Genomic DNA, 12,772 nt, shown 5'->3' with positions numbered 1-12,772 from the left:
GGCTCTGGGTGGTCAGGAGGTGCTTCCAGATGACTGGACAACTACAGCTAATGTGATCAGGGAGACAGGTAGGAGAGTACTTGGTGTGTCATCTGGAAGGAAAGTAGATAAGGAGACTTGGTGGTGGAATGAGGAGGTACAGGAGTGTATACAGAGAAAGAGGTTAGCCAAGAGGAAGTGGGACACTGAGAGGACTGAGGAGAGTAGACAGGAGTACAGGGAGATGCAGCGTAAGGTGAAGGTAGAGGTAGCAAAGGCCAAACAAGAAGCTTATGATGACTTGTATGCTAGGTTGGACAGTAAGGAGGGAGAGACTGATCTATACCGGTTGGCAAGACAGAGAGATAGAGATGGGAAGGACGTGCAGCAGGTTAGGGTGATTAAGGATAGGGATGGAAGTCTATTGACAGGTGCCAGTAGTGTGATGGGAAGATGGAAAGAGTACTTTGAAGAGTTGATGAACGTGGAAAATGAACAAAGACTAGAAGAGGTGACTGTTGTGGACCAGGATGTAGCAAAGATTAGTCAGGATGAAGTGAGGAGGGCATTGAAGAGGATGAAGAGTGGAAAGGCAGTCGGTCCTGATGATATACCTGTAGAGGTATGGAAGTGTCTAGGAGAGGTGGCGGTAGAGTTTCTGACTGGGTTGTTCAACAGGATCTTAGATAGTGAGAAGATGCCTGAGGAATGGAGGAGAAGTGTGCTGGTGCCCATTTTTAAGAACAAGGGAGATGTGCAGAGTTGTGGCAACTACAGAGGGATAAAGCTGATGAGCCATACAATGAAGTTATGGGAGAGAGTAGTGGAAGCTAGACTAAGGGCAGAAGTGAACATTTGTGAGCAGCAGTATGGTTTCATGCCAAAAAAGAGTACTACAGATGCAGTATTTGCTTTGAGGATGTTGATAGAGAAGTACAGAGAAGGCCAGAGGGAGCTGCATTGTGTTTTTGTAGATCTGGAGAAAGCTTATGACAGGGTGTCCAGAGAGGAACTGTGGTATTGTATGAGGAAGTCTGGAGTGGCAGAGAAGTATGTTAGAGCGGTGCAGGACATGTATGAGGACTGTAAGACAGTGGTGAGGTGTGCTGTAGGTGTGACAGAGGAGTTCAAGGTGGAGGTGGGACTGCATCAGGGATCAGCTCTGAGCCCCTTCTTGTTGCTATGGTGATGTACAGGCTGACAGACGAGGTTAGACAGGAATCTCCATAGACTATGATGTTTGCAGATGACATTGTGATCTGCAGTGAGAGCAGGGAACAGGTGGAGGAGAAGCTAGAGAGGTGGAGGTTTGTCCTGGAAAGGAGAGGAATGAAGGTTAGCCGCAGTAAGACAGAGTACATGTGTGTGAATGAGAGGAACCCAAGTGGAAGAGTGAGGCTAGAGGGAGAAGAGATCAAGAAGGTGGAGGATCTGAAGTACTTAGGCTCAACAGTCCAGAGCAATGGCGAGTGTCGAAAAGAGGTGAAGAAGCGTGTCCAGGCAGGATGGAACGGGTGGAGAAAAGTGTCAGGTGTGATGTGTGATAGAAGAGTTTCAGCTAAAATGAAAGGAAAGGTGTACAAAACTGTGGTGAGACCGGCGATGTTGTTTGGTCTAGAGACAGTGTCCCTGAGGAAAAGACAGGAGACAGAGCTGGAGGTAGCAGAGATGAAGATGCTGAGGTTCTCTCTGGGAGTGACCAGGATGGATAGGATCAGGAATGAGTACATCAGAGGGACAGCACATGTTAGAGGTCTTGGAGATAAAGTCAGAGAGGCCAGACTGAGATGGTTTGGACATGTCCAGAGGAGAGATAGTGAATATATTGGTAGAAGGATGCTGAGTTTTGAACTGCCAGGCAGGAGGCCTAGAGGAAGACCAAAGAGGAGGTTTATGGATGTAATGAGGGAAGACATGAAGGTAGTTGGTGTGAGAGAAGAGGATTCAAAGGACAGGGCTAGATGGAGGAAATTGATTCGCTGTGGCGACCCCTGAAGGGAAAAGCCGAAAGGAAAAGAAGACTGAATGTACTCTTGTGTAGACTGAATGTACTCTTGTGTAGACTGAATATACTCTTGTGTAGACTGAATGTACTCTTGTGTGACTGAATGTACTCTTGTGTAGACTGAATGTACTCTTGTGTAGACTGAATGTACTCTTTTGTAGACTGAATTTACTCTTGTATAGACTGAATGTACTCTTGTATAGACTGAATGTACTCTTGTATAGACTGAATGTACTCTTGTGTGACTGAATGCACTCTTGTGTAGACTGAATGTACTCTTGTGTAGACTGAATGTACTCTTGTGTGACTGAATGTACTCTTGTATAGACTGAATGTACTCTTGTGTGACTGAATGCACTCTTGTGTAGACTGAATGTACTCTTGTGTAGACTGAATGTACTCTTGTGTAGACTGAATGTACTCTTGTGTGACTGAATGTACTCTTGTATAGACTGAATGTACTCTTGTGTAGACTGAATATACTCTTGTGTAGACTGAATATACTCTTGTGTAGACTGAATGTACTCTTGTGTAGACTGAATGTACTCTTGTGTAGACTTGTGTACTGTTGTGCACTGTAGTAATGTAATATTGAGTAGACTCAGGTAACGTACTGTCCTGACATCCAACAGGAAGTGTGAACCAATCACTGGAGACATACATTCATATTCTACATTAATAACAGTTTTTGACAATCTGATCACATAAACATTATGAGTTCATGTGTGTAACATTCCCATAGAGCTGGACCGCCTGTAAAAACAAAACAAAACAAAAACATATTGCTAAATGACAGTCCTCTACCACACACAATGACAGCATTACAATATTAAATTATAAAAATGTCAAGAGTACCCTATTATAGTAAATTCAGTGTTTAATGGTTTATCAACAGAAAAAAGCCTTTGCAGCCCCCCCAGACCAAACAAACCACATCCACTTCCTGACAGGGCGGGGCTAGTTTAGACTTACAGACGGTTCCTTACCAGAGGACTGATAATGAAACATGTTTTAGGTAACTAATGTCACTGATTTATTTGTACCTAAATTGATAATATGAATCTAAGTTTCTGAAATAAATTTTAAAAGAGAACTGTGAATTCTTTTTTACAGGTTTGTGAACATGCACACACAGTGTCCACCGTGTGGCGCCAGAGTAGACGTCGTAAATATCACAACATGAAAGTTCCACGATAAAGTTCAAAGATTTCTGAGAAATGGAACCCAACTTTCTGCTCAGACGCAAGAAGAACATCTATCCAGACATTTCCAGTACCAGCTTTAAAGCCACGGTTATTAGTTTCTAACTTAGATACCAGTGGACAAACAGCTGACCTGAATGAAACGCTGAACCAGTCGGACACGTACCAGTTCAGAAACAGGCTGAACACAGGTAGACTTTTTTTTGGAGTGTATGAACATATAAACACTGATTACTGTGTTCTCTGTTCTGTGACCTTACAGTTATATTCCTTCTGTGTGGGGGGTGGGATCAACATCAAGCACCTGCTCAGGTATCTACTGCTTAGTCAGCAGATCCACTGATCCCAGGCTCTCGCTGGTCCTGTGGTGAGGATCTATACTGGAGGTCACCCAGTCACCAGTGGATCAGGTCAGGTTGAAGATGTGAAGAGGAGACTTTCAGACTGGGGAGTAGTGGAAGGTGGGTGGGTGTGGGTCCAATCAGTTTAATGTCGTCTGAATTTCACCAGAAAAAGGCTCCACTGACTAAACATCACCCAAAATGAGAGCGGTTGGGCTGAGGGCCGTCAGGTTCAATTACAACATTTAAGTCTTTTCAAAAGATGACATGCTTGTCATTGCATATTTATCAAACCCACCACCAACACTCACAGGGTAACAATGAAGGGGTAATTAGTCAAAGTCACAACACTTCAAGGGATTTGGATTTTAGAGTCTATCACGTCATCAGGCTGCGCTGAAATGGAATCCCAGTAATTCAGGAGGCTGGCTTTGGAAACACTTACATTCCACTTAATCTATGAAAAAAATAATAATTAATAAAATCCAGCATCACATTCTCCTTTATTCTCTAGCCTCTGACCCCCCCATCCCCCGTCTCTCCTGTCGGAGCAGCGATCATCGATCGGCCCGTCACACCACAGCTCCCTGGTACTCTCATTACTCCAGCTGGAGAAGACGAGGCGGAGCGAGCAGAGAGTGAGAGCAGTCCAACGAGGGTGTGTGTGTGTGTGTGTGTGTGTGTGTGTGTGTGTGGTGAGAGGAAGGAGAACAAAGATGGAGGAAGAAGACAAGAAGGGGGAGGAAAGAAGAGCTGAAGCAGGGTCAGATGAAATCAGAGAATCGGGTCTCCTCTTCAGACCTAGTGTCAACCAGTGGCGCCGACGCAGAGTGTTTTTGACACGCCCTGCAAACAAACAGCTAAACAGAGAAACGGAGACAGACTCCACCCACTGTCTCCTCCACAGGCAGTGGTCTATCATGGAGATCCAACAGAGAACCTACACAGACATCTGCTATCATGGAGGTGTGGGGGCCTCGTCTTTGAGTCTCCAGGATGGAAAACAACACGGGGGCTTTCCTCCATCGTGTGAAGCTGCCTCAGGGGTCAGCTGACACACGCCTGTCATTACCCCTGGCTTCAAGAGGCCCACATTGACATGCGCTGCAGACGGTTTCTACACTCCATTCATGTTCACGGTCACTTTCTTCTGCTGCCCACTCCCTCGTTGGTCCAGCCTCACACTCACACACTCTGGTGTTGTCTCTTCTTAGGAGGTGGCTGTCTGTTAGGACCAGGAGGAGGAACCTGGAGGCAGCAGACTGCTACACAGGTGAGCAGGTTCTTGGGGGTGGGGTCATTGTGCTGGAGGAGAGGAGACAGAGCTGGAACCCACCTTCTTTGGTAACATCTACCATGTTTGATGATGAAGACAAGAAAAACTTCCATTCTAGTGCAGGATGAACTTGAACAAATGCCCAGAGGGGAACAAGGCCTTATTACACATGTGTGATATCAGAACCGTTCAGACACGCCTTCAGTGGTGCGTTGGAAAGTAGACATCAGAGTCAACACAAGACCTCAGCTAGTCTCTAGGAAACATGGCTCCACTTTTTATTACGTGTTGATTGTCCTTCAATTCTGCACTAATTTATCAACCCGATCATTTATTAACCTGGAATCCTCCTGACAACACTCCATTAATGGTGGGAAAACTGCTTTTATGGAGTTACATTAACGGTGCCAGAGCAAAGCCTGAGCTGCATGCAGCCCAGGTCCCCAGCTTCATTAGTACACTAACCCAATCAGAGCCCGACAAGACAGTACAGCCAACACTGGGGGACACATTCATTTAGGACGCAGGACGCACTAATGCAAAGATATCAGTCACATCACCATGAAGTTACTCTACCAGACCCAGAGACAGACAGACAGACAGAGAGAGAGACAGAGAGAGAGAGAGAGAGAGAGACAGAGACAGAGAGACAGAGAGAGAGACAGAGAGAGAGACAGACAGACAGACAGACAGACAGACAGAGAGAGAGAGAGACAGAGACAGACAGATGTGCACACAGGGTGTTCTGTGAAGCAGCAGAATGTTTTCTTCTAATTGATGAGGAACACACACCTCGCTTCAAACAATGAACATTGCTCCGTGTAGCGCGCGCACGCACGCACACACACACACACACACACACACACACACACACACACACACAGAGTTCCTTCTCTTTTTCATCCCCTCTCTCCTCATCAAGCCTCCGTCCCCCCCCCCCTCCTAGTCTCCATCGTTCCGATCACCAGGGCTCTCTGCTCCCTCTTGCCCATCCTTCCGTCCCCCTGATACGTGACTTAATGGTGGTGTTGTCCACTGGGGGTGTCAGTGGATAGAATCAACAAACCCACGCCTCCATGGACCTCCTCGACCTTAAGCTGGGGTCACGCTTCCACGGACACACACACACTCCCACTCGTACAGACACACACTTGACTGCAGGCAGACAAACACACACAGCCCAGACCGACACACACTGGTCACATGAGCAGCCTGCACACACCCCTCAGGTCTAGAGGAGTGTGTTTGTTCGCATGTTGATGTGGGTGAAATGGAGATGAACTCAAACACTTTGGTCTTTGACCTCTGCAGCGTAGACGCTGACCCCGTCCACCAGGCGTGGCTGTTGGTCCTAAAGAGATGAAGATGAAGGTAAAGATGGAGCCTCACGTCGTAAACGGAGCACAGCGGTCGTCCATGTTTCTGACCGGATGAAGACACAAACATCTGCTCGGACTAGAAGGGACCCTGGACTAGAGGCGGAGTGATGGTCACGTCTACTCTGGGGGACAAACTAAACAATCAAGGTGATGACTAGGATTAGTTCCTCAAGCCTAAATAGATTTGCCCCAACTCTAACCCGTCAGGATGGAGTTTACCTCCAAAACATCTCAGAGGTTTAAGGAGCAAACCCCTGGTGGAACAGAAGAACTGATAGAGAGCCTCGACAGACGACACTACAGTCATCACATGAAGCCTCGGACATGGACGTACCAGCAAAGAAGCTAACATCGCTAAAACACGGATGCTAAACAAGCATCTATATCCCAGTACAAGTTAAATTAAGGCTTTGACCTTCTCGGTCACATTTCTATGAAATGTCATAATCTGTGCAAAGTAGCACATTATTATTATTTTAGTTTTGAACAAAAGGTGTTTTGTGAGGTCAGGGGAACTGTTGACCAAAAGAAGACTAGCAGCAAATTATTGAGTCACATCAGTCCCTATATGTTATTTAAAGAGATCTAATCTGTGCTCATTTAAACGTTTCTGGGTGAGCAGCATGTCTGCTTGTTGAGCCCCGTTAATCAGAGCGAGTGACAAGTGAATTTTAAATGCTTAATTACAAACTCTGTTGATGTCTTTCTTCCATGGATCTGACATCTAATTTCTCTATTCTCCTTCTGCCAAAGCTGGTTCACCACAAACCAACTAGACACTCCCCAGGAACACAAAACTGAGCATAATGGATACCATCCTGGAAATGTATGTTTAATCTGACACCAAGTACGTCTTTCATTTCAACCCATAGAGCGATCTACATCTGAAATGTTATACTTCACGTCACCCAGTATATTAAATGTAGTTTTTAAATCTACAAATGTCAAAGCAGGGTGAGGGTTAGAGTTAGTCCAGGTCTGTGTTCTCCACAGAGACACACCCTACTGGGGGCTGTAATGTAGGAGTACTCCAGGTTTACACCTGTTTGCCTGTTGGTGTTCTGAGGAGAACACAGACCCACTGGAGACGTGACGTGGAGTAAACAAATGAACATTCAAACACGATGCTTCACATTTCAGATTCAGAGAATCATCCGTGTACCTTGATAATGTTAGCTTAATCAACTTCACAAGGTGAAAGTTTTTCCACTGAGAGGCCAAAGAGCTATTTGAGCCTGAATGAAAACCTCACGGTGTGGTGAGGGAACTCTGAATGAGATGTTTTGGGTCCAAACACTGTTCTTCTGAGATGCAGGAGGGGGAATGGATGGATCTGGTCCCCCATGAAGCAGAGGAGGCGGTTGATGGGGCGCAGCTGATGACGCTTTCCCCACTGATTTACATTATACTGCACTCCTAATCAGCATCCCTACCACAGCCAGTAGCAGCAACACGCCATCACGTCTGCTTCTTTTGGTAGCATGTGTTTGTTTATAGCTTGACATGGGCCCATGACATGCCTCTGTCTAAACACAAATGTAACGGTGTGTGACAAGTTGGACCGAAGAAGCCAGAGGGTGCTCAACATCCACGCCGAGTCCTTAACAACGTTCCGGGTGATGGTGATGACCTGATGAAACGGGTACGGAGGACACCGAAGCTGAACGCGGCCGCTTTGAAGGACATGCTCTGTGTTTACTGTCATTTTCATTATTGGGAATTCCATGGTTTGAACTTACGCTGATGATAACTGATTTATGATGAATGTTGAATACATTCTAAACTACATGTGATGAATTGTCTTTATCTTACAGTATTGTATTTGTATTTTTACCATTAGTGTAATTCAAAACCTCCAACAGGATCCCAGTTAAAAAGGCTAAAGGTGAAGATGTACATCACATGAATGTATTGATAAATTGATTAAACACAATTTCACCCTCTTTCAGTGTTTTTAACACATTATTACCTTCTGGCCGTTGGTTCTGAACACTTCAATTCATTTTACAGTGATATCCCTTTTTTCTTCCATCCTGTCATCTTTGCTGGGTTTTGAGCTCATGACAAGGGTTTCGTTTCTTTACACAATGGTTTTTGACACTATGTTGAATTTCATCTATGGAAATATGTTAAACCAACTTCAATCATAATCAAAGACATCAATACAAACACACTAACAGTTAGCAAACTGATCGATCAGTGGACAAAGAAAATAAACCTACATAATCATCACGTAGGCTAACCTCAGCTTAGCCCATCACACACAACAACACAACACACACACACACACACACACACACACACACACACACACACACACACACACACACACACACACACACACACACACACACACACACACACCAGTGTGTCTCTGTGTGTCTCTCTCTCACACCAAATGCTCTTCTGTTATATGAAAGTATGTAAAAAGTCCATCTTCACAGCTGCCTACAAACAACGAACAGCCCCACCTGGTGAACATCTGCAGTACTGCAGGTCCTGTGATCCTGATCACCCAAAATCAAGTCTATCATTGTGACTCGACCCCGATCTGTACAAATGTGAACCAATCATAAATAATCAATTCAGAGCCGTGTGTGTGCATTCCTCCACTCTGTGACTGGAAATTCTGCATCAGTCAGCTTATTGAGAACACACACACACACACACACACACACACACACACACACACACACACACACACACACACACACACAGCCTTATATTGAGTCTTTAAATACATGAAGAGCGTTTTAATTGCACAGCCAGCAGGTTGGACACGGGGAACTCACAGTGAGCACCATGGTCACCTTGAAGGATAAAGGACACACGAGGGCCGGCCAGACGTCTCACACTCTTTGGGGAACACAGGTCTTCAGACTGTTGGAGTCTGAGAGGACCTCTTCAGAAGTCAGGACACATTATCTGTTTCCCCACGTGTGTTTATGGAGAATGTCGGTGAACTTTCAGAATATTTGAAATAAAGAATGTTTCATTTGTAATGGAGCAATTTTATGGAATAGAAAATTAATTTTTACATCAGTTACTCTCTTTGTCTCCTTAAGTCTGTGAAGCTTAACAGTAATAATAGCATGTTATTACTGTTAAAGTTATTATAACACAGAGGCCTGATCAGACAGTCGTCAGTGGGCTGTCAGTCATTACAGAGACGATGTGTGCGTGTGTGTGTGTGTGTGTGTGTGTGTGTGTGTGTGTGTGTGAGTGTGTGTGTGTGTGTGTGTGAGTGTGTGTGTGAGTGTGTGTGTGTGTGTGTGTGTGTGTGTGTGTGAGTGTGTGTGTGTGTGTGTGTGTCTTACGGTGGCCTGCGTGGAGCTCTCCTGCAGGTCCCAGAGCAGTGCGTGGTTATCAGCCAGTGAAATCACACGCTTGCCGTCCCCCAGGGGCTCCCAGAGCACACTGGGAGGAAAACCACAAACCAGAGTCAGTCAGTTAGAATCCAGGTGTTCAGATTGACACCACCTGTAAACCAGGTCCAGGTATTGACAAGAAACAATAGCAAAATGTTCACATTGTGGATGTTAGAAGTTAAACCAGACGTCATTTTTTCATTGTAGTCCAGTGAAACACCAGATCCTCCAGCGGACCGTCTCCGTCCAGACACTCCTCCACTGGACTAGACAGCACAGAATCTGATTTACATCGTTTGCAAGTGTAGAGAAACGTGGAAGAAGTTCTGTGGACGCTGGTCTGGGGTTTCTGTTCCAGACTTAGAGACGGTGTGACAGAACACTTCTGAAAATACGGAAGAGTTAGTGAATTTCTGCGTCGGAGCTCAAACAAGATGATTGTGGGAACAGAGAGGATTTTCTCAGACCAATCAGGGTTTCACGTCAGCCTTCAGTCCCTGATCAGCTCTTTTTGAAAGTTCAATAGGAAAAAACACCGGTGGTATTTCGCCAACCCGTCGTGTTCCTCCTGTACACGTAAACAGTTGTTAGTGGCATCATGACCTGAATTCCTTCACTTGACAGTGTGTGTTGTGTGAATCATGTGACCGTTGCAGATGAACGTGTTGTGATGCAACAAAATATTGTGCAGCCAGACTTCATTTCAGAATCAAAAAAGGATGGGCGTCATTATTTCATCATTCATGTTAACATAACAGGAGGTAATGGAGATTTCCTTCAGATGAATACACACTTTATTCACAGCAGGACGTATCAACTACTCAGGATTATAATCCATCTCCATTCAAAAGACTGCTACACTATAATCTGGGTCAGGGTCGGTGACATCACTGATTACTAGACAGACAACAGAGTTCTGTTGTTAATGTTTACTGGAGGATCCAGGATCCTGATTCAGTCAGCACCACGGGTACTGTCTGGGCCCCTGGTGCTGAAGACCACCTGTTTCCACTGCACACTTAGCTTTCATCCCTCCCTGAATACTACCTTCAGAGGAGCTCTGATTCCTCACCACGTCTGAGATTCTTCACCGCTCTACACCCAAATATGTATTCTACTCCAGAGCCAGAGACCCAAGCAGACCCGCACAGCGGAGCACAACCTGCTGCTTTATCATTCCCTCCGTGTTGATTGGATCACTCGCCTGCTTCTGTCTGCTGGTTTTAGTGTGGAGGCTAGATGTAGACAGAAACACCACGACATGAGGAACAACCCTAGTGTTCTCACTCGCTTTTAACGCCAACTCCTGTCGACTTTTAAAGCAACACGTAGGTGTGGTCCTGGACCTGGAAATGAGCTAAACACAACTCAGGCCTGGAAAGATCTACATGTTGATTCAGTGAGACTGGTCAGAAGAACATAGGATGTGTATCTAATCTGGATTAGAGGACTGATGTTTGATACCTTCACAACTCGAAAGACCAACAGAGGTGTAAAGTCCATCATTCAAGGGTTTTATTGATGACATGTTTACTGTTATTAGTGAATGCAGGCGGCTACAGGTCAGAGTTCCACAGAGGGTGTTCACGGCAGATAGAAGGAATGACAGCCGAAGGGAGGGAGGGGAAAGTTTGGCTCGCTCTTGAAGTTAATCCAACTTTCAAATTTGCATAGTTGTCTTACAAAAGGTGGAGCGGTTTACGAGCGGTGGGTGGGGTGTTTATGGGGGCTGGGGGACGACCGTTAGCACTCCTGAAGTCATGGAGAACAATACGTTTCCTCTGTGGGGCCATTGTGTGTGATTTTGTGAAATGAAATCAAAATGTTTGGGGGTGTGCTCCAGAGAGGGACGCTTTGGAAGTTTTACATGTCATGTCATGTAAAAGGAACCCCAAAAACACAATGACACACCCAACAGGGTGTCTGAGCTGCTGCTGACAGAACACAACCAAACAAGGATGGACTGTCAGCCACTGGGATCTTCTTCTGTGTTGATTCCAATAGTTCAAACTGTTGCAGCGCCATCTATGGCCCTGGCATACAAACAACAGCGGTAGTGGATTTGTATGCACACGGATCGTTTCTCAAGTGAATGTGAGACAAAAACTTTTACACACAAAAGATGTGTAACAGTAAAGATAGGACTCCACAGGGACTCTGCTTCCTCTCCAGATTAACACTTAGAAATATATGTATTTGTATTTATTCACACATATACTCAAGGACTGACATAAATGACATAATGACATAGTTTATCAGGGAGACCAGAGACAAAACCATCATCTTATCAATCTGATGTATCATCAGGTAGCCAGACATTCAGTCGGAGGCACCCAGAGGATCGCTTTCAGAGGAAATGTGGGTGGGAAGCTTCGCTGCACCGTAGAAGCTCCAGTGTGGGGAGAGAATATAACCCAGAATGCATTGCACTTGCATTCAGAACAGCAGGCAGGGCTGCTGAGATAAAGCAGTGTGTTCAGCGTGGTGACATGTAGTGTTGGCCAACTGCAGGGTTTTTTTGTTTTGTAGCTGGCAGATCTTCACGGCAGTCGTCTGATTGGCTTAAAGCAAAATATGTGGAAAATAAAAGTAATGATGGAGGACCAGAATCAAAACTATTTAGGTAAAAGACTGAAACATTACAATAAAACATTCAGTCCAGTATCATCTCTAAACCCCAAAGTTATCCTCATAAAACACACAGTTTTACTAACTCAAATAGAACGTACATTAGCAGAAACACCAGCAAGAACTTCCATTGGGTTTATTAGATAATTAAATTGTGTAAATTAGTTACAGATGAGGAAACATACACTTGGGATTCTGCAAATTTAATTGCTGTCAATAAATGTTCTTTAGATCAGTCCTGTGATTGAAAACAATTGAAGTTCATTTGTGATCTCTAAATAAGGACGTTTTCCTGGTGTTTTTTACTTTCAGTAATAGAACCTGGACACACCCTGTCCCAGGGTCATTCTACTATCTGTCAGTTTTGGCCACACCTGAAATGCTGAGAGGCAGTTGTTCCTGACATGCATGGAAACCATGAATCCTAACAGCTGATAACCACCTCCATCAGGACCGGAATATATTAAAGGAAACACAGCGTTATCTTACTCAAAATACACTGTAACATGAAAAACTACAGTCGTCCTCAGCAGAGAACTTGTGATAATGTGTTAAAAAGCATCATTTGTAGACGTCTTCTCTGAGTTATTCACA

The 12,772-nt window shown here is 44.9% G+C and overlaps 1 protein-coding gene across 3 annotated transcripts in view; it reads right to left on the bottom strand.

The window, feature by feature from the left end:
- The window catches only part of eipr1 (EARP complex and GARP complex interacting protein 1), a 75,222-nt gene that overhangs the window by 30,827 nt on the left and 31,623 nt on the right, over nucleotides 1-12,772 (bottom strand). For all 3 annotated transcript variants that reach the window (XM_068339693.1, XM_068339695.1, XM_068339694.1), the window contains one exon: nucleotides 9,500-9,599. In XM_068339693.1, coding sequence (XP_068195794.1) covers nucleotides 9,500-9,599 — 100 coding nt within the window. The remainder of the gene's footprint in view (nucleotides 1-9,499; nucleotides 9,600-12,772) is intronic.

Source organism: Antennarius striatus, chromosome 17, assembly GCF_040054535.1.
Source record: "Antennarius striatus isolate MH-2024 chromosome 17, ASM4005453v1, whole genome shotgun sequence".
Taxonomy (NCBI): Eukaryota; Metazoa; Chordata; class Actinopteri; order Lophiiformes; family Antennariidae; genus Antennarius; species Antennarius striatus.
This window is presented reverse-complemented; position numbering and strand designations above follow the sequence as displayed.